Source organism: Rhincodon typus, chromosome 18 (genome assembly GCF_021869965.1).
Source record: "Rhincodon typus isolate 14 chromosome 18, sRhiTyp1.1, whole genome shotgun sequence".
In the NCBI taxonomy this organism is placed as follows: Eukaryota; Metazoa; Chordata; class Chondrichthyes; order Orectolobiformes; family Rhincodontidae; genus Rhincodon; species Rhincodon typus.
The window spans coordinates 10,586,488-10,608,554 of record NC_063349.1 but is presented as its reverse complement, the minus strand read 5'-3'; the positions used below and the strand labels follow the sequence as shown (position 1 = coordinate 10,608,554).

Genomic DNA, 22,067 nt, shown 5'->3' with positions numbered 1-22,067 from the left:
AAGGCTTCCTCTTAATCTCACTCTCTGTCCCAATATTTTTCTGCATTCCTTTCTCTTTCTCCCTCCGTTTAACATGCCCTGCTTTTTTTCTCTGCCTGGTGTTCTACATGTTTGTGTCTCTCTCCATGCTTCTCCTTCTCAATGTCTTTGCTCTATTTTTTTTTGCCAGTGCAATTCCAAGTTAGTAATTGAAATTTGATGAAAGGTGATTCATGTGTAATGTCTTTTCACAAACACCAAATTTCCAAAGACAGTTTTGCAATTTGCTACTCCAAAGTGATTTCAAAATTTACTTCTCCTATTATCCTACTAAATCTCTACCCTGCTAAAATCTACTCCTCTAATTCAAAGGTGTTTAATTGAATTATATGCTTATTTGATTTTAATCAAGAAATAAACAGTTCCGATACTGAACTATTTTCTGAATAATTAATTTCTTTCGGAGGGAGAAGTAAACTACTTGCAGCTAACAGGATTAGGCAATGAGACAGAATTGCTATCTGTGCATGCTTAACCTGTGTGTTTCAGCATATACAACAACAACTCACATTTATACAGCATATATAATGTAGCAAAATGATGCAGGATGTTTAATACCAATGATTCAATAAAAAATCTTTTTTGACACAAAACACAGAAGGAAATATCGAGACAAATAACTCAAATCCTGGTCAAAGGAGCATCTTAGAGGTTGAGAGATGGACAGAGTAGTTTAGACAGTTGAAGGCCTGGACACTAGTGGTGGTAGGCACCAGCAATTAAATTGAGAAAATGCAACGTCCCAGAATCAGAGGAGTGCAGAGATCTGGAGGGCTTACCGAGCTGGAGGCGATTATGGAGATAGGTAGGAGAGATGCCATAGAGAGATCTGAAAACAAAGATGAAGATTTTGAAATTGAGTTATTGTCACAGCAGGAATCAATGGAGGTCAACAAGCAAGATGTGATGGATGAGTGAGACTTAGTGCAAGTTAAGAAAATGAAGTAAGAGATTTGGATTTGTCAAGGTGGAGTATAGCAGGCTATTCAGGCAGCATGAGAATGGGCAAGTCTGGAGGTGACAAAGGCACAGGTAAGGGTCACAGTAGTAGATCAGCTGACAGTGTCAGTGTCCAGCAACATTGCAGGCATGTTGTAGATGGAACAGATATGTGGCCAAAAATTCTTCATGGTTTCAGGCATAACTTAAGGATTCAGTCTCGGACGGTTATCAGGGATGGAAGTGGCAACCAGGGAATGACATTTACGCCAGGATCAATTATAGTATGCTTTAATAGAGGCAAAATACTGTTGATTCTGTAAATCTGAAACAAGCACAGAGAATGCTGGAGAAACTCAGGAGGTCTGGCAGCATCTGTGGTAAGTTAATGTTTTGAGTCCAGTATGACTTCTCAGAACTTGGCTGAGTTTCTCCAGCATTCACCGTGTTTTTTACAGTGTGCTTTAGTTTTTCCGATGTTTCATTGGAGGAAAATTCTGCTGTTCCAGTATTTTGTTACACCTGTGGAATGAAAAGATGCAGAGTTATCCCAAACTGATCCAGTCCCATTTGCCAGCATCTGGCCCATATCCCTCTAAACCCTTACTATTCATATATCTATCCAGATGCTTTTTAAACATTGTAATTGTAACAGAACCCACCACTTCCTCTGGCAGCTTGTTTCATACACTCACCACCCTCTGCGTGAAAAAGCTACCTCTCAGGTCCCTTTTAAATCTTTCCCCTTTTACCTTAAAACTACCCTCCAGTTTTGAACTCCCCTAGCCTGGGAGGGACAAGTTGGACCAAAGGATCCGTTTCCGTGCTGTAGAACTCTGAATCTATGACAACCTGCTGGATTATTTTTGGTAATTTCTGTTTTCATTGTCAGCTACTGTGCTTATGGAGCAAAGACATGTCTCAAACTTATCAGTACTTTAAAATATTTTCAATTCCTTCTTCTGAGAGCTTCTGCATTAGAGGAGTTATTGCATATTCAAATTTGAGTTGCAACACTATTTTCTCCTCAGACCTTTTCATGTTAGTGACATTAGAGTTTAATGCCACTTATTCCCACAGCAAATATGTGCGCAGTTAGCTGCAAGACTTACCAGATTGGCAGCAAGGGGGATCCACTCAAAATTCTTTAGAAGTCTATAGACCCAGCAAGCCAAACATGCACAGCACTGACTGTATATTTAGGCCATGAAATTTCTCAAGTTATGATTCCATTAGTTACCAGAAATGAATAGAGGACTCCAGGTGTGATTAGATTAAAGAGTTTGAAGATTATTATCTCCGACTCATAGAATTGCAAAATGGTACAATTTATAGAACGAGACATGATACGACTGTGTGTCAGTGCTGGTTCTACCACTGGATCTGTCAGTAGTATCCCCGTTTTGCTATTTGTTTACTGAATCCTGTTATAGTCCTTTTTTAAAAACAACTCTTCCACTTCCCTTTAAATGTATGGGCATTGGCTTAATAACCATCTGCGATCAAGAATTTAATTTCATTATGACCATCCTTGAGGGGAAAAAAGCAGACATTTTTTTGTTAATACTATGGTTGTGTCTCCACGTTTGTAACGTGCCAACTACTGGAAATAGTCTTCAATAATTTGCCCTTTCAAAATCTTTCAAATGTTTGCTCGCCCTTGAAATTGTCTGTATGAGAGGAAGAAAGGCCCACATTTTGAAACTTTCATGACTTAAAGCCTTTCAAGCTAATAATTCTTCACTGTTCCTTTATCTGATCAACCATATCATTCCTATTTGACACTGTCAACAACTTCAATTTCAACATCACTTTCCTGGTTTTATGTGGAGAAAATCCAGAATTGTAATTGCTTTTTAAGTTATTTTCTATGTATTCTCCTACCTTATGTGCTCTAGAGATTGTTGTTCTTTCATTCTATTAAGTGTTTTATCATAAATGCTATATATTAATTTGATATTCTTCTTCTCAGCATTAATACCATTGTTTTTCTCTTCTTTGGCCCATATCTGTCACTGATCTCTGTTATCCTGTGTGTCATTCCGAATCTCCTGGAGTCTTCCTTCCATCTGTCATGTCCTCTAATTTAGTATATGTGCCAAATTTTGTGTCCGATATCCACATTAATTATATGAACGGCAAGCAAGAGGTTCACAATTTCAAGGTACATCACTAAGCATCCTGTCAAGCAGCGAGACATTGGTTTATCTGAGTTTTTGTTCTCTGAGTCCACTCTCTGTCCATGTGGTAGCATTAGCTTTAATAAGGGTACAATATGCCGTTCTCGTAACCAGTCTGTTATATGATATTTTAGCAAATGTCTTCAAAAAACAATTCAAATTCTTCTTCAAAAATAGTTGCATTAGTCAAGAACAACCCTGTTCTTTGAGTTCATGCTGATCATTCTCAATCATGCCATTAGTTTCTAAGTGTTCATTGACTCCCTCTAGTATGGAGCAGTCAAGAAATTTACCCACAGCTGAGATAAGACTAAAAAATCGACAACTGTGTGATTTATGCAGTTCTTTTGAGAAAGGCATGGTGGCTCAGTAGTTAGCATTGCTACCACATAGTGCCAAGGACTTGGGTTCAATTCCACCCTCAGGCGACTGTCCATTTGGAGTTTGCACATTCTCCCCGTGTCTGCATGGATTTCCTCCAAGTGCCCCAGTTTCCTCCCACAGTCCACCGATGTGCCGGTCAGGTGGATTAGCCATGGGAAATGCAGGGTTACAGGCTTGGGGTAGAGGGGTTGGGTTTGAACGGGATGCTATTCGGAGGGTCAGTGTGGACTTGATGGACTGAATGACCTGCTTCCACTCTGTAAGGATTCCATGAACTTCCAGCCTTCTGACACAATTTCTGCTTCCCTATTAGTGTTCCGTTATTTCTTTTCCAATATCCCTGCATATTCCGGTGTACATACCATCAGGGCCAGGTTCCTTTCTCATTTTAGTTGGCTTAGTACAGTATCTTTTTGAATGCTTCTCTCAGTCACATTTATGACAGTCACAGTTTCGATTTAACTTTCACCATCCTCAGTACATATTGGCAAAATGGTATTTAGGAATTTCAACCTTTGCTCACTCTTGAGCCTATTGTGGCATCCTTAATTACGAAATATTTACACACGCTTTAACACTTTATTTACTTCCTTGGATTGTTTAGAAATACCTCTTTGATGACTCACAATCTATTCCCAAACCCTTTTAGCCTGTCTGATGTCGCATTTATACAACCCTCCCGTAATTTTAACCACATATTTTACTTTTCTTCCAAAGCCTATGATGATTTTAGGATTTTAATCATTTCGAGAGACGTGACGGGTTGTGAGAGTAGAAAAGTTACAAAGGACCTTTATGAGAGATATTTAAATGGAAGGTGTTGGCATTTGAGGAGACAACACAGGAGCAACTGTTCCCATTGGCAGGATGATTACTAACTAGAGGACTCAGATTTAAGGCAATTGGAAAAAATATTGGGGAGGGAGCGAGGAAGATATTGTTACACAGCAAGTTATGTTTTACGTGAAAGTGTGATGGGAGCAGATTGAATAGCAACTTTGAAAGAGAGTTGCAAATAATTTGAAAATAAAATAAAATTCAAAGCAAAAGTAGAGCCAAAGGAGTGAAAATAATTGAATAACTCTTTCAAAGTGGCTGTACAGGCATGATGGGCCAAATAGGCTTTTTTCATTTGTTAAGGTTCTATGGATTTGTACTATTCTCCTTAGATTTTTAGAATACTTCTTAATAGACCTACCTTTTAATAAATTTCATATTCATTGAGCCCCAAACTTTGTTGCAGCCCCTAATGTCAGAATAAACTAAACTTATGCCCTGACCAGTTCATTTGAGTATCTCTCATTGGTGGTCTACTGTTTGATTTGTCACTTTTAATCTGGGCGAGAACCTCTTTTTTGTTTGATTTGAAATGAACAGTCTAACAAATTTTTATTTGTTTAAAAATATTTTATTTTCATTATGGTCTCAATTAGGTTATACAGCGTGAAGTTATAGAGTTATAGAATTATAATTCGGCCCAACAAGTCCCACACTGACCCTCACAGCATCCCACCCAGACCCATCCCCCTGTAACCCACCTAACCTACACATCCCTGAACACTCTGGGTAATTTAACATGGCCAGTCCACCTAACCTGCACACCTGTGGGAGGAAACTGGAGCACCTGGAGGAAACCCACGCAGACATGGGGAGAATGTGCAAACTCCACACAGACAGTCACCCGAGGTGGAATTGAACCTCGGTCTCTGGCACTGTGAGGTAGCAGTGCTAACCACTGAGCCACCGTGCCGCCCCTAGTTGTTAATTTAAATTTGTTCACTTTGAGAAGGATTCAAGAAGGCATTGAATGCTTGTTTCAATGGAAATAGTGTGCAATGGTATGGGGAAGAAGAGGACATTATCACCAGGTAATGATGCTTGTTTGAAGAGTTGGCACAGGCATAATGGGCTGAATGGTCTCCTTCGGTGCTATAACAATTCTGGGATTCTTGTCTCCTTCGCAAAAGTTGTGTATATTGAAGAGCATGAAAATAAAAGAATTGTGAGAATATGTGCTTAAAAAATTGATCTGTTAAATATTTTGAGCTAAGTTTCTTTTAGTTAAGAACAAGTGTTTTTCAGGCTGTTCTTGTTCTACAGAATCTGAAGTAACTTCTCTTGTTGTACTGTCCTTGACATATTTCAACAACTCTTTCCCATTTGACCACAATGTTTGGTTCAGCTTTGAACAGTTAAAGTGGCCCTTAATAATAATTCCATTACTGCTTTCTAAGTTTTCTAAATTATCTATACATGTCATTCTCAATTTCTTTCCCATCATTCAACGAGTTATCATCTACTCCCTGTTTAGGAACAAAGGAACAAGATTACTCCATTTTAAGCCACAATCTCTGCTTCCTCTACCCACCTTTACCCAGGACACCCTCAAATAATTATATAACAAAAAAAAAATAATTTTCAGGCTGAAGAATTACAACAGACCTAGCTTTTGGGGGAGAAAGTTACATATTTTCACCTTGTGTGAAAAGTGTTCCTGTTTTTACTCCTAAATGGGCAAGATTTAATTTTAGAATCATAGAATAGTTACAGTACAGAAGGAGGCCTTTTGTCCTGTCCTGTCCATGCTGTTTGTAAGAGTAGCTTGCTTAGGCGACTCTTCACCTTTTCCCCAGAGCACTGATTACTTTAACTCCCAATTCTATTTGGCCACAATTAAATCTGCTTCACCACACTTAGAGGCAATGCATTCCAGATCTTAACCACCCACTGCATTATGTAAGCTTTTCCACATGTTGCTTTATTTTTTGTTGCCAATCTTACAGCAGCATCCTCTTGATCTTGATCCTTCAACAAATGTGAACAGTTTCTGTACGTGTTCAATTTCTTGACTATGTTGAGCAGGGCTATCACATCTTCTCTCACTCTTCCCTTCTCCAAGGGGAACAACCCCAGCCCCTTTATGACTGAAATTCCTTATCCCTAAAATCTACACTTATGACACTTGTTGCACCCTCTGTAATGCTTCCACATCTTTCCCAAAGAGTGGTGCCAAACATTGGACATAATGCTGCAGTTCAGGCCGAAGCAGTATTTTGTTGAAATTTACTATACTTCCCTTGCCTGTGTATTATGCCTTTATTTATAAAGCTCATGGTATATATGTTCTGAATCTTTCTAAACCTGCCTTGCTACCTTCACTGATCTGGGTCCGTATACCTCCATGTGGTTCCTTGTTCTAATTCCCACACCATTGCAAGTATTTATGCTTGTGTATTTAAATACTTCAATGAGTTCAACCTTCCATGCAAGCCAGATTTGTGCAAGCCAATCTTCAGATTTAACCTTTTAAACCCAGATATCATTCTGCTGAATACTCCTTCCAAGAATAATGTCATTTTTGAAGTGATGGCCATGTAATTAAGCATGCCTAACTCCTGACTTCCTTATAGCCTCTTTAATTACTCTTTATCACTGTCCAATATCTTGAGTACAATATTTATATCAGTGTTCAAATCTTTTTGATCCTTTACTGTTACTTGTCACACAATTAAAGGAAGCCCTGATTTATTTTTCTTAGATCCAAAAACAGATGATGACACATTCAGCCATTTTGAACTCTTTGTCACAGTTTTGACAACCCAAACCATCTTTATCCCTTTGCTGTGTGCAACACCGTGTGTCTTCCAATGTAACATCATCTGCAAACTTTAAAAGAAAGGGCTCCTATCTAATGTGGAATCTTACATGACCACAGCAAGTTTAAAAGCTTTACAAGCAATGAAGTGTTTTTGAAGTGTAGGCACTGTTAGAATATTGGAAACAATTTGAGCACAGCAATCATCCAAAAGCAGTAATATGATAGTGATGAGATAATCTGCTTTTATGATGTTGATTAAGCGATAAATATTGGCCAAGATACTGGTGATAGCCTCCAAGCTTTTCTTTGAAGAACTGCCATGGGGCTTGGATGCACAACTGTCTGCCCGAGTGCCAGCTGAGCCAGAGCTAACATCCAACTCTTCAAACCTTCATCTGAGTTATTGTTACACAAGCTGAAGCTGCAGTTCAGAGCCATGAAAACATGTCATATCCAGTCAATTAGCCCAGGTTCCCTTTTATGCCTAATCTCTCTCTCCAGCTAATATCCACCCGCATCCAATTCTGTGCACTGACAATCTCTTTAGCGGAACAATGTTGAATGTCTTCCAGAAATCCATAGAAATAATATCCATAGACGCTCCTTATCAAATGTGTTGTTAACCTCCTCCTAAAATTAGTGAGCCATGATGTACCTACCCAATATAGTTTTTTGTTAAAATAATTCATAGAATGTGAGCATTGCTGGCATAGCAAGTATCTTATGGCCCATTGTGAATTGTATTTGAGAAGCCTGTGCTGAGCCATCCTCTCAGACTGCTGCAGTTCACAGTACATTCACAATGTTGTTAGAAAGGGAGTCTCAGGAATTTTATCCAGGGACAGTGCAGCAATGGCAATGTGATTCCAAGTCAGGATGGCGTGTGACTGGGAAAGGAACTTACAGTTGTCAGTGTTTTCAAAGTTTCTGGCCTTGCTCCTTCTGAGTGGTACAGGTCATGGGTTTAGCAGGTGCTGTCAAGATGAGTTGCTACATGAGTCCTGTAGCTGGTATACACATTAGGTCACTGATTGTCCATGATGAAACGAGTGAATGTTGAAAATGGTGCTTGGGCTGCTGATCGAGTAGGTTGCTTTGTCCTGGATAGTTTTGAGTTCTGGAATGCCATTGGTGCTATATTCATCCAGGTAGGTGAAAAATATTCCAGCCTTCCCTTTCAGGAGTCCTCAAATGAGTTACCATAGAATTTCCAGTCTCTAATATGCTCTTGTAGCCACATTATTTACATGGCTAATCCAGATCAGTTTTCGATCAATGGTAATCCCCAGGAAGTTGATTGTGTGGGATTCACTGATGGCAATGCCTTGAATATCAAGGGGACATGATCAGATTCTCTCTTGTTGGTGCTGGTCACTGCTCGACGCTTGTATAACATGAGTGTTACTTATCACTTATCAGCCTAAGCCTGGATATTGTAGACAGTTACTGACTGTTTCAGTATCTGAGGGATGATGAATGGGCCTGAGCTTTGTGTAATTGTCCATAGTTTCTGGAACTCCCTTTCTAACAGCACTGTGGGTGCATGTACACCACACAGACAGCAGCAATTCAAGAAGGTAGTTCGTTATCAGCTTTTCATGTATAATTCAGGATGGACATTTAATGCTTGCCTTGCCAGCCTGGCTCAGATCCCATGAATGAATTAAAAAGCACATCCCCACATCTAACCTTCCAACCTCGGATGTCCTGAGATGAGATAATTAGCATCCAACAACCACAACCGGAGTTCTTTTTGCTAGGTATGATTCTAACCAGCAGAGAGCATACCCCCGATTCTCATTAAGTATAATTTTCTAGGCCGCCTTGTTGACACACAGACAAATGCTACTTTGATGTGATGTGTCTCATTTCTAGAGTTCAGCTGTTTTGTCCACATGTGGAAAAATGTTATCATGTGATCTGAAGCAAGATCAATCCCGGTGTTATCATCATACTAATGGGATAATACTAAAGCAGATCTTACAGTTCAAAACTGAGCATCCACAAGATTCTGTCAGCCGTTAAACTGGGGGAGGCGCTGGCGTGGTGGTGTTGTTGGTGGACTGTTAACCCAGAGACCCCAGACCCAAGTTCAAATCCCACCAAAGCAGATGGTAGAATTTGAATTCAGTAGATATCTGGAATTAAGAACTCTGGTGATGACCATGAATCCATTGTTGATTGTCAGAAAAACCCATCTGGTTCACTAATGTCCTTTAGGGAAGAAAACTACTGAGTTCCTACATGTGACTCCAGACCCACAGCCATGTGGTTGACTCTTAACTGACCTCTGGATAATCAGAAGTGGGCAATAAATGCTTCCTTGCCAACGATGTCTTCATCCTGTGAATGAATAAAAAAAAAACTAAGCATTGGGGAGCAGGTCGTTGTCAACTAAGTGCCACTTGATAGATAAAGCTATCAATTTGTTGATGATTGAGAGTCAACTGATGGGGTTGAAATTGGGTGGGTTGGATTAGCCCTGCTCATTGTGAGTCCCCAGTACTGTGGCAGTTTGCTGTGTTGCCAGGTTGATGCCATGATTGTTGATATGTTGGAACAACCTAACTTGGGGCCCATCCACTTCTGGAGAATAAGCTGGTATTGTGTCAGATAGCCTTTACAGTATCGTGTGCTTTCAGCCATTTCTTGCTATCGTGGAGTTTACTGAATTGGCTGAATCGAGTCCCCTTCATTGAAAATGTTTGTACGCCCTCCTCCTCCTGTAGGTTGCTTAACTAGCCACTACTATTCTTGACTAGGCATGTCAGGAGTCTAGAGCTTTGATCTGGTTGATTGATGTGAGACCCCTCAGCTGTCTATAGCATTCTAATTTTGCTCTTTAGTATGAACATGTTCCTGTGTTGTAGCTTCACCAGGTTGGCATCTCATCTTTAGGAATGCCTGATGGTGCTCCTGGTATGTTCTTCCACACTGTTCATTGAACTAGGGTCAGTTTCCTGGGCTTGATGGGAACAGTAGAGTGAGGAATGTGCCAGGCCATAAGCTGACGAATTATATCAGATACAATTCTGATGCTACTGATGGCTGTCAGCAATCCATGAATGCCCAATTTTGAGCTGAGAGATCTATTTTGAATCATTCCTGTTTAGTATGTTGCACAACACAAGGAAAGGTATCATCACTGTGAAGATGGAACTTTGGCTCGTAAGATTCTAGTAACTTTCTCATTTCCCCTGGACTACTTTGGTCTCCTCACAGTTGGTATGGGGAAGCGAGGGGTCAATAAACGTAGAGCTGGAAAAGCAGGGAAGTAAATGTTTTGGGCCGAAACCCTTCGCTGGGACCCCTTTGTCAAGGGAGGGGTGACAGGGAATGTGGTGGGAGAGAAATTTCTCAGATTTTAAGTTCTTTATCTGGTTATTCGCCTACCTCTAAAAATTGCGTGACCCCAGGTGAGATGAAGAATGTCCTTGTAATGATATCACAATTGAGCCGGCTAGGATGAATTTTTTTTTTTCCTTTATTCTTGCTGAAGTTCTTCTGGCCAGGAATACTTAGTTTCTATTCTTGCCCCAGTTGAAGCTCAAGTTGTCATAAAGACTGTAACAACATGTTCTTGCAATGTAATTATAACTTTGATTATATAATTTGGCACTCTATTGGCTTTAATTGGTTTAAACAACGTCATGAGCCAAAAATATATAGACTCCTCATTCTCTTTTATCTTCATAGTCTTCACAGAGTTAAAGTGTCATCCTTTTCTTGTTACAGTCTGTGATAAATTAGTCTGCCATGGTGCCGCTCAGTTGTCTATTTTGTACCTCCTCAAGTGCTTCTTCAGGTTTAACTGCCCCTCTTAACTTGATGTAGTTGGAAATACAAATGAAAAGAATTGGGAGACTCACTGCTTGCAAGGCTCTATATAAATATCTTCCACTTCAACATAACTCCTCCAAATGCCAAATACCAATTTTTTTATCCTGTTATAATCATCTGAGTTAAAATGATAACCTTTTGTCCAGAACAAAAAGCAAAATTGAAGTTCAATTTATTGATAAAATTTGCAACTGGTGTAATTAGTTCACGAATAATTTTTAAGGAATTAAATGCTCGTCCTTACCTGGTCTGACTTTTATTTGATTCCACAATGTAGTTGACTCTCAGCTGACGTCAGTTCAAGGATCAGCAACGAATGCTGGCCCTGTTAGCATTCCTCAAAAGAGTAAAATAAAAGAACATTAGTCAGACAGCACATTTGCCTTAGGAGTCATTATTGGGTGGTTTTTCACCAGATTATTATCATATAGCTACCCCTCAAGTTTAAATTGATGCATCAGTTCCATTTTACATGGTTTGATGCAATACCTGATGTCGTCTTTGTAAGTTATCCTTATTGGAATTGGGCAGCAAGTTAATCTGTTTCTAACTGACTGGAGCCTTCACAGTTTCCAACTTTCTCATATTGACTCGCAAATTTCAATGCACATTTTTTTTTTGAGCCAATCAGTGAAATACCATAAATCCTGAGATATGTGCGTTTTGAACCTTTTAAACCTCTGGAAGGGATTCACATTAAGCACTTTGAAATTCTTGGCTCATAAATGCTTCAGAAGTTTGTGCTTCTATCCAAAGGCTGTTGGGGAATTATGCCAGTACTTGACTACAAACCACTCCTACTCCAAGTCGTTTCATAATCTGCTACTGCCCTGAGTGTTTCCTTGTCACTGGATTCTTCCGGACAGCTTTAGACACTGTTTATCATGTTGGTCAGAGCTGTGTATCAATGCATAAAGTAGCTGATGCTCTACTGAACCAGGTTATTATCATTCACAGTTTAGCATCTTTCCCCTTGAATCTGCAAATACAAGAAAGTGGTCCTGACTATTTTGTAGATTTGCAAACTTCTTATCATTGCAATTGGCAAACATCTGGCATTAAAAGCTTCATGCAACAATCTCCTAAATTTCGTTAGTCAGGGTTCTGTTCAGAATGCTTTCAACTATTCTTGGTATAATTCCTAAACTCTAAAGTCCTTATTCATGAAGCTGTCTTGCCACTTCTATCATGCAACTAATCAACATTCCACCCTTGATGATGGGGATACCTCAGGATGGTTGATTGGTGATCAGGAGTAGCTCCTGCAACCTCCGCTTACGATTCCAGTCAGGCAACTGCAGATAGAGTGGGAGAGAAAAATACCTTGATACCAGAGTGGTTTTAATCAAGTGAGCCATAGACTTCAATCAGTTATACACACCAACAGGAGTCTTCAAAATCATCCGGAGATACCAAGAACTGCAGATGCTGGAGTCCGAGACAATACAGTGTGGAGCTGGAGGAACACAGCAGGCCAGGCAGCATCAGGGGAGCAGGAAAGTTGACGTTTTGGATCGGGACCCTTCTTCTGAAATTGAAGGTGGAGACCCTCTGTACACATATTAGGAAGAGGGAAATGGATGGAGATAAATAGTCATCCATCTCAACTAGTGAAATGGGGCGCCCACTGATAACTGATTGCTTTCACTGAATAATGACAGTAAAGTTGAATCAAATTTCCTCCTCTTTCTCTTCTCCTAACTGGTTATAATCATATTGCCACAGTTTGCTTCCATAATGCTTCGCAGCTTCATCATTCAACCTCACTAGTGCACAAACTTCCATAGAAGTGGATGGGGCCAATCCAGTCATGAGTACCACACAGAATTTCCAATAATTTCATATACACTACCTGACTGCCTTTGATTTTCATTTTACTGCTACTTTGAAGAATCAAAAACCACTAAGAATAGATTCCTGTCAATTCTTCACTGTATTCCTAGGGAAGATAGGTGATTCGATCTAGTCTTTTGGTAAGAAGCTATTTATGTCAATTAGCATCTGCCTAGTTTTCAACCTGATACAGGACTAAGTGTCATCAAATAGGACACTGTGATTCAAATAGAACCTCATGGTTTAAAAAACATTGTGTACAGCCAACAGCAGTGCACCCATATGATCTAGGAGGTTTGACACTTAAGGTTAAAGGTAAGCTATAAGCAAATGTCCAACACAAGGAGTATAAGATAATAGAGAATATATACATACTTCACAATCTAGAATTTTCACTCTCAGTGCGAATGTGTTTCTTGACTTCAATCTTCTTCAAATGGCAGAAGGTGTGAACCAGTTAAAAGCAAGAAACAATTAGTCCAAGGAAAGCCAGTCTTCGAATAACAAGTCAAGGAACGTTTGGTTCAGGAATTGTCAGCCATGGAAAAATCAAAGAACAACTGGTAGAAAACTTAAAAGGTTCCCTCGACTTATGGCAGAACACAAACAGAAGACAGAATCCATTGAGATTAGTCATTTTGGCATGAGGCATTTGTTTCAAACTGTAAGCAAGATGGAAACCTGGAACTGTACTGGATTGGCAGAAATATTTTCCACTGCTATCAACACTGAAGAGAGATCAGTCTGCAAGAATCAGCAAAGCTTGTAAGAATTCACATGAAATCATATAGTCAATGAGCACCATGCCCCACTTGAGCTTATTGATGAATCTTTAATTGATGTAGATCAGAGTGCCACAGAGTTTGGTGAACAAATAGTATTGACAAATTTAAGTCTGATATTAGATGTTGAGATGATTTAGAAGATACAAGTTCAAACAAAGAATTTCATTTCCTTATCTTCCCAGGATCAAGAAGAATGCTCAGCACCAGTGACAAAGATCATGCTAAGCAAGACACAGTCCTCAAATCGTATGACTGCAGGAGTGAATATGTTGGATTCAACAAAATTACAGTCACCAAAGTAGAAACAAAATATCCAACCCAATCAACAATTTAAAGAGTCTACGCACTTCCAAACAGATTTACTGGCAGGTTGCAAATAAGAACTGCCGACACCAATTTAAAGACTTGATCCATACAGCTCCATGGAAACCATCACTGAGATGGGATGGTCAATATTGAAAGCTTCAGGACACAGTCAAGAAGAAATTGCCCGCTTCAGCAGTCCAGGAAATTATAAAGAAGGAATTGTCTGTCTGGTTTTGTGATCCAGGATACAGCAATGAAGAAAAGCTCTGGTTCAGCAGATGTAAGGATCTGAAAGGGTTAATGCTGAGGAATGCTGGAAACACCAAACATTATGATGTCAAACAAACCTGATGAGAGAACAGTTTTAGATTTTGAAGGAGTAAGACTGACAAAACTGGTCTTCCTTGTAGTTTCTACAGTAATTTCTATTGTATTCTTGTAATTTGTACATCATTATTGCCATGCAATAAACTACATCCTGTTTGAGACTATAGCCTCTTCACTTTAGAATATCAAGTGGTTTTCATCTCTCACACTAGACCAAGCAGGCCTGTTGACCTCTATAGTGAAGGAGAATGATAACAGTAAATCCTCCTTTTAGTGAGCAATATTACAGAAAAATCACACTACATGAACACTGCTATAGACTGCTCATATAAGAGACGAAACATTGAAGAAGTAATTGTCACTATAATGAGAGGCTACAGTATCTGATCCTACTCCTTGTAGAGCATGGAATGTGGTTGGTATTATTGTGGACTAAAGAGTTCCCACTGCTATCTGTCGGAACCAGGAAATAACTTGTAAAGATTCCTCTTCTGACTCCTGCACTGTTATTGTGGAATTTCCCGTGAATTTATCCTTTACTCCCCCTCTTGTTCTTTTCATCTTTCATGCAATGTTTCAGTGACATCACCTGAAGACATACGTAGGTTTAAATGTACCAAGACAACATCCAGCTTTACCCACCCCATGATCTCTCTTGACTTCTCAGTTTGGTCAACCTGTTTATTTGCCATGTAGTCTTGGATGAGCTGTAATTTCCTGCAGTTAAACTTTCAGAAGATTAAAACTATTGCTGTCACACCTTGCCACAAACATTGTTGTCTCGGCATCAGTTTCATGCTCCTTCACTCATCAGTCACAATCTGAAAACTGAGCTGAAATTTCATCTCCACATCCTTTCCATCGCAAAGGTTTCTCCTTTCATCGCATTACATCTTTCTGTCTCTTCTATCTCAGCTCACCAGCTACCAAGCCCCTTAGTGATACCTTTGCTCTGTCCAGCCTCAACTATCCCATTACCCTGATAGACAATCTCCCAAAAGCCATTAACTTGTGCTCCTCCAAATCTCATGCTGCCCATATCCTAATTTGTATCCATTGCCTCTATGCTGCCTGACAACCCAGAAATCGTATTGCATTTTCCTTTTAAACCTGAGCTGAATTTGTACTTTCTAAAACAGACCTGAGCCTTGGTCATGAACTCTAACTTTATTCTTAAAGTCCAATGTTTAATTAAATACTGATAGTTATTTGGGAATCTCCACTAATACCTGATCCACCTAGATTTTAAGTGAAGGAAATGTTTTGGTGCCATGTTCAATTAAGAATGTTTCCTATTCCTAGTCCAATATTACTTATATCCATCTCAAAATTATGCTATCTTTCTCCAAGGAAGCTTATGGTGGTACATACATTTGGAGAGAAATGTACAAATCTTGAAATTACTTGTCTTTCCTGCTGGCTTATCAAATATGCAATTGTAAATGGAAAACCCCACATAATTCCTCACCATCACCACAAGGTGCAATGCTGTTGAGCGAAGGGATGGGACTGTCCTAATACAGAGTGATTGCAAGTGCCAAACTTGGGTGTGATCAGATTCAGCTGTAATTCCCACTCCTATTGTCGAAGGTCACCAGCAAACAAAAGTGCACTTTACCAGATATTGAAGGCCGATCTATGCCTGTGGATTTTGACATAATTGAATAGGACTAGTGAAGGGAGCAATGGAGAAAGGTTTTGTGCAAAGCAATTGTTTTAACTTTGGGCTGGAAAGGACCCAAGAGGGCTTGAGCAACATATTGAAACATACTGGTTTTCTTTGGTCAATTGAACTGATGATGAGAAATAATGCGTATAACTGACTGGCAGTGGACTCTTAAAGTATGGTATTATTAACATTTTGTTATGCCAGATGATAGAGGTTAAAATAGTTCCATCTGTGATGATTTGAGAGTATTCAGACTTAGCGTATGTAGCATTCTTTCCATCACTACACTGATGTTCCAGTGCTATAAATGGTGTAGAATAAGGAAATGTGACATTTTCCACAAGGAGGGGACATTAGAAAGGAAATGATCAGTAGCTATTTTCATGGTTTGTCTTTAATTTAGTGTTATATGTGCCACCCTTTCAACCAAAGGGGTATGTAATCCGGGGATGGTTAAAGTGCCAGACAGTATCTGTCCAGTGTGGACAACTCTTACTTTTACTGTCCTTGTACTCTTGTAAAGCTGTGGCTTACAGTTACTGAATTTAAACTGTGTATTCCCATTCTTTTCAGGATTAGCAGAACTTGGTACAATGTGCGATCCATATCGCAGCTGCTCCATTAGTGAAGAGAACGGTTTAAGTGCTGCTTTCACTATAGCTCATGAATTGGGACATGTGTAAGTAATTTTACTGTCTATAGGGCTGCTGTCTCTCTGATAACAGTGCTATTTCGGTTTTGCAACTGGATATGATTGGAGCAGTGGTCGGACATGATACGAAATTATGTTTAGCTGCATGTCATTTGCTATTTTCCTGCTGAGCCCTATTTTTATTTTGCTCCTTTTACTTTACACATGCACCTGCCAAATTACAGACCTGCAACCTACTGATCTTTCCTAGTTAACTTGGAGTGTCTCTGTTATTTTATTTTCTTTCCCCTTAGATGTAATGTGATAATTATATGGCTTTGAAACAGGTTTAACCAAAAAATTGGGCTTTCGATTAAAGAACTTGGGTATGAAATTTAAGATTTTAACCTTTATTGTTTTATATGTTGCAATATTAAAGAAATTATTAAAGATTGTTTTTATCAAATCCAGGAATGATGAAATGTGTCACTTTAAAATAACCCAACTCAAATATTTAATTGTTGATATTTATTAATCAGGGAGGTGAACTGCAAATGTTACATTCTCATGTCTCTCGGGCTATTTTTACAACTGTTATTTCTTCTGATTCACCATTGGCCTGCAACAAAACTTGAACAGCTGATTGTCCTCACACCCTGCCAAGGGTACACGAGCTGCTTTTATGTAATCTCTGCTCATAATCTTACCCTTGGAATTCTTGTACTATCCCCGGGAATCTGTGTTGAACTCCTAAGGTGCAATTTGCAGAACTGCACACAGTACTCAAAATAAGGTTTAACCAAAGCTTTGTAAAGCTATATAATCGCCCTCTTCATATTCAAGCCTTCTAGTTATTGAAGCTGCCATTTCATTAGCTTTATTTTTATTTTAATCTTTAGCCTGACTTGTATATTTTCGTGATTTGTGTACATGGCTCCTTAAATCTCTCTGGACTTTTCCTAACTTTTTAATTATTGAAATACTGCTCAGATTATTTTTTATTTCTAAACTTAACTCACATTTACCTGTGTTGAAATCCTTCTGTTCCAGGATTGCCATCAATCTTTACATAATAAATTGCATATGTGGTCTCTATTGCAACATGTGAATCACTAATAAGTACCAGCACAGATCATTGTGAACTCTTGTTTTTAATAATTCATTCATGGGATGTAGCATTACTGGCTAGGTTAGTATTTAAAGCCCAACTGTACTTGCCCTGAAGTCAATGGCTTGCTTGGCCATTTCAGAGGGCAGTTAAGATTCAACAATGCTGTCTGAAGTAACATATTGGCCGGACCAGGTATGGATGGCAGATTTTCTTCCCCACAGGACATTAAGTGAACTAGATGGGTTTTTAAACAATAATTGATGCACAGTCACCATTAGGTTAGCTTTTAATTGTGGAATTCTATTGAATTCAAATATTGCCATCTGTCATTAGTAGGCTTTGAACGCATATCTCCAGAACATTAATCTATGTTTCTAGATTACCAGTGACATTACCATTACGTTATTGCCTCTCCCCTTCTAGTCACATCCTTCCAATTCAAAACACATGCATTCTCCTTACTCTGTCTTCTACCTTCAATCTTCCAATCAAGTGAGTCATTTCTCTTCACTTTCATGTGCTTTAATTTTAGCGGGCAGTCTTTTTTAGAGAACCTGATCACATGGCTCTGGAAATCTGTAAACACTAATTCTTTGGACATTTTCCCTGTTTCTTACTTGAGTACTACTTGTAAAATGAGCCTAACTAAACTGGTTGCCCATCTTGTCTTCACTGTCAAGTAGTCAGAGTCGGAACGCTTTAAAGACTGCTTTAATGCAGCTGGACAGTGTTCTTGTATCTGTTGTACAATGGAGCTTCATACAGTCACCTTGCTGAAGGGTAGATCAGGTAAATTTGCTGCCACTATCCTCCTTTTAGGTTGGGATCTTAAGGGCCTGACTGGTCTGATGTGGCAGAGGGAAAATACTTAGAAGGTTAATGAGAAGTGGTCTTAAATAAGATGTAGTTTATTGCATGATAGCAATCAGCTACAAGTTACATGAGTAAGACTGAGATTGGCACTGGAACTATGAGGAAGACGCAGACAGCAGGTCTGTTTCCTTCGAGATCCAGAGCTAACTCCCAACCCATCATGATGAATATTGGGTGATATTTAATGGTCTCATCATCATTAACCTTTTCAGAGCCCAGCAAGTTATATAAAAGTATCCAATAGTTTACCTGCAAGTTCCTGGTTGTTAAACCATTGTCCTGTCTTGCTGTTCCTGGGGATGACAATATTTATTATTGAACAGGTAGCTCTGTGGTATCCAGATCAAGATTCTTTCCTACGTAGCAAAAGTCATTATACATGTTATGAGTAGACACTGAATACAGTTCCCCAATTCATTACTGTTCCAGATGGGCTATCACAAGCTGTTGAGGTGAGGTGAGGAGGGATGAACTGATTTCCCTTCCTTATTCACTCATGGTTACAATGATGTTAATTTAAGAAGGATTCCTTCTCTCATGGATTCCTTTCTCACAAACACGAATGTTTTGGACGGAGCCAATTTAATCAGGTTTTCTTTAATTAACAAAAGGAGTGAGTTTATTAATTGCTATGTGTGGAAAGAACGGCTAAACTAACACACCTATACAAAACTAAAATAAGAGGTGAGTACAAAATGTCAAAATGTTTTTTAAAAAGTTATACAGATCTTTTTCTGAATTGCTTGTGAAGAGCAGATCGGGTGATGTTGCAGCTACTTGTGCTTTGTACTAGTAGTTTTGCTGCACAAGTTGAACAGAACATTTTAGGAATTCTTGGTTTATTTAGGCTGGTGAAAGTTATTTGAACCTCAGCAGTGCATTTTCTCATATCAAATACAGTCGTGCTGTGGTTTCTGTTTCTTGATGGATCATTGTAATTGATACTGGTTGGCAATGGCTTCCTTTTCTGATGAACCAATGAGCTGTGCTAAATTCGAAACAAATACAAATGAAAATAAATGATGCTGACATTGAGTAAGCTGTGGAAAAAGTTATGAAAACAACAGCTACATTTCTGAAAAATGGAAGGAATATTGTCATTTCCAGTATTACAAACATTGAGTAATCTTAACATTAATATATATTTCTTAAAAGGATTATCTTGAAGTATTACCAGTAATGTTAAACTAACAACCCATCCAATTGGAAAATTCAAGTTAGATCAATCACTTATAGACGAACAGGAGGCTGGAAGAACATAGCAGGCCAGAAGAATCCTGAAGAATTTAAACTGAAAATTAAAAATCGAGCAGCTTGCAAAATAAGTGATTGATCTAGAGAAAAAAAAACTGCAGACGCTGGAATCCAAGGCAGACAAAACAGGAGGCTGGAAGAACAAAGCAGGCCAGAAGAGTCCTGAAGAAGAGTAAAACCCAAAACATTGACTGCTGCTTTCCTCCAGATCGTGCCTGGCCTCCTGTTTGTCTACCTTGGATGCCGGCGTCTGCAGTTTTTTTTTGTCTCCAGATCAATTACTTATTTTGCAAGCTGCCTGATTTTTAATTTTCAGTTTAAATTAAAACAAAATTAAATCGGCTGTCCAAACAGCATTTCCAGTCTCTTGCTGTTAAAATTGAACCAAATCTGTTTCAGAATATACTTTATTATTTTCTTCATGTTGAAGATTATGCCATGTAACATTCTGATCTTAGACTGTAGAGTCAAAGACACATGAAAATTACAAGCATTTGCCAGTTTATAAATGACTTACAGCAGATTTTCAAGTCCGGAAGGATTTTTCTCTCAGCTTTTTCTAGGTTGGTTGTTACTTTGGGTCAGTTGGTAAGATCCTTGCTCTGAGTCAAAGAGCTCCGAATTTATAACATTTGTGGGATCCAAATTGACCTTGTGTGACAATACAAACTGGCCTCTTGCTCAAAAGTAGACCTACTATTCAATTCTGTTTGCTTCAGTGATTGTCAGGTGGAACATGCAGTGTGTATTCTTTGCGATATTATGTTTTTTTAAATGATTTCTCATCAATCTGTTCGGAGATGTTATTACACACTTCTAGAGTAAGTGGACTTTGAACCCAGATTTCCTAACTCAGAGCTGGGAGTATTATCACTGCACAACAAGGACCTTGTTGTCCTTTTGTATGCTATTGCTGGAGATGTGGCTTTACAGCAACAAGAGGCATCAGACATTTAATGTTCCTACACTTGTAAAGCAGCATTTCATCTGACTTATGAGTAGCAACTTTCTATCTATAATAATAATTAAATGTATTGCTCTGTATTTAGGCATTCAAGTTATTAAATGAAATGCAGGAGACTAATTTTTTTGTGCAAACCCTCTTCTGCCTATACTTTGCTACATGCTAATCTTTATTCCAACTGTTATATTTGCGTTTTATGTTGCTGTCCAGTAAATCGTTATTTAATTTGTAGGTTCAACATGCCTCATGACGATAGCTTCAAATGCAAAGAGGCTGGAATGAAGCACCAGTACCATGTGATGGCTCCAACCCTGAACTACCATACCAGCCCATGGACCTGGTCCAAGTGTAGCCGTAAATATATCACCGACTTTCTGGAGTATGTTTGTTTCAGTTACTCTCCCCAGTTTAATCTTCCAGTGTATAGAAACAATACATATCACATGAGGTATAGTTTGGGATAGACCTGTGCAAATACAATTTATTTAGCTGTTTGCAATCAGTGTAATTGACCAAGTGCCGCTGAAGTTGTCACACATATTTACCAGTGATGGCTTTTATCTTGACAAAATAATCTCTGTTCCTTTGCATGTTTTTGCTGGGAAAAAGGTATCGTAGCAACTGCAGAGATGGATTTTGGTTGCTACGAAGCTGAGCAGTGAGCACTAGCCACCCTAAAAAGCCTCTTTTCAAGATGGGAAATGTCATTTATAATTAGATTTTCCCTGACATGACCCTTTGATCTTTTCCCCCTGGTCTCTGTTGATTGTGAACCTTTTATAAAAACTATCCATGTTGATGCGGGAAACTTAGCATCACTTTGTTCTTTGGTAGGTTGGTGCTAAGTTCCTTTGAAACACTGCAGGCATTTAAGAACTGATAACAATTAAAAGTACAACAAAATTACATGCAAATGAAACATTTAAGGTCTGTCTGCAACACGGTGGTCTTACATTTCTGCTTCTCCCGAGAGTGTAACAGGTCAATGTACCGACAGTGGTCAAGAGGGTGAAGAGAAGGTGACCTGTTGTCAGGCTTCGAACGTCGTTATTGTAAAATGATTGCAAGATTGTACATGTTTTAAGCCCAGGGTTAGTTGCCCTTTGATGTATATCCCCCTTTCTCTCTGTGGGAAATAAGACTACTTTCAGTCATCACTTTTCATCGGGCAATGGCTGAGCTCTGGGAACGGGGTATTGAATCTGTATCTTTGATATTGTGAAGTGACAGGTAACTGCAGCAACATATTGGACCATGATACTCATGATCCTCATGATCTTTTTATTAAAAAATATCTGATTTACCTGTTACATTTCCCAAATTAAAAGCAAATA

General features: G+C 38.9%; 1 protein-coding gene across 1 annotated transcript in view; it reads left to right on the top strand.

Moving 5' to 3' along the window:
- LOC109912901 (A disintegrin and metalloproteinase with thrombospondin motifs 20-like) overlaps window positions 1-22,067 on the top strand; it is a 344,616-nt gene that overhangs the window by 131,741 nt on the left and 190,808 nt on the right. The window contains exons 8-9 of the mRNA XM_048607987.1: window positions 16,474-16,579; window positions 20,966-21,112. Coding sequence (XP_048463944.1) covers window positions 16,474-16,579; window positions 20,966-21,112 — 253 coding nt within the window. The remainder of the gene's footprint in view (window positions 1-16,473; window positions 16,580-20,965; window positions 21,113-22,067) is intronic.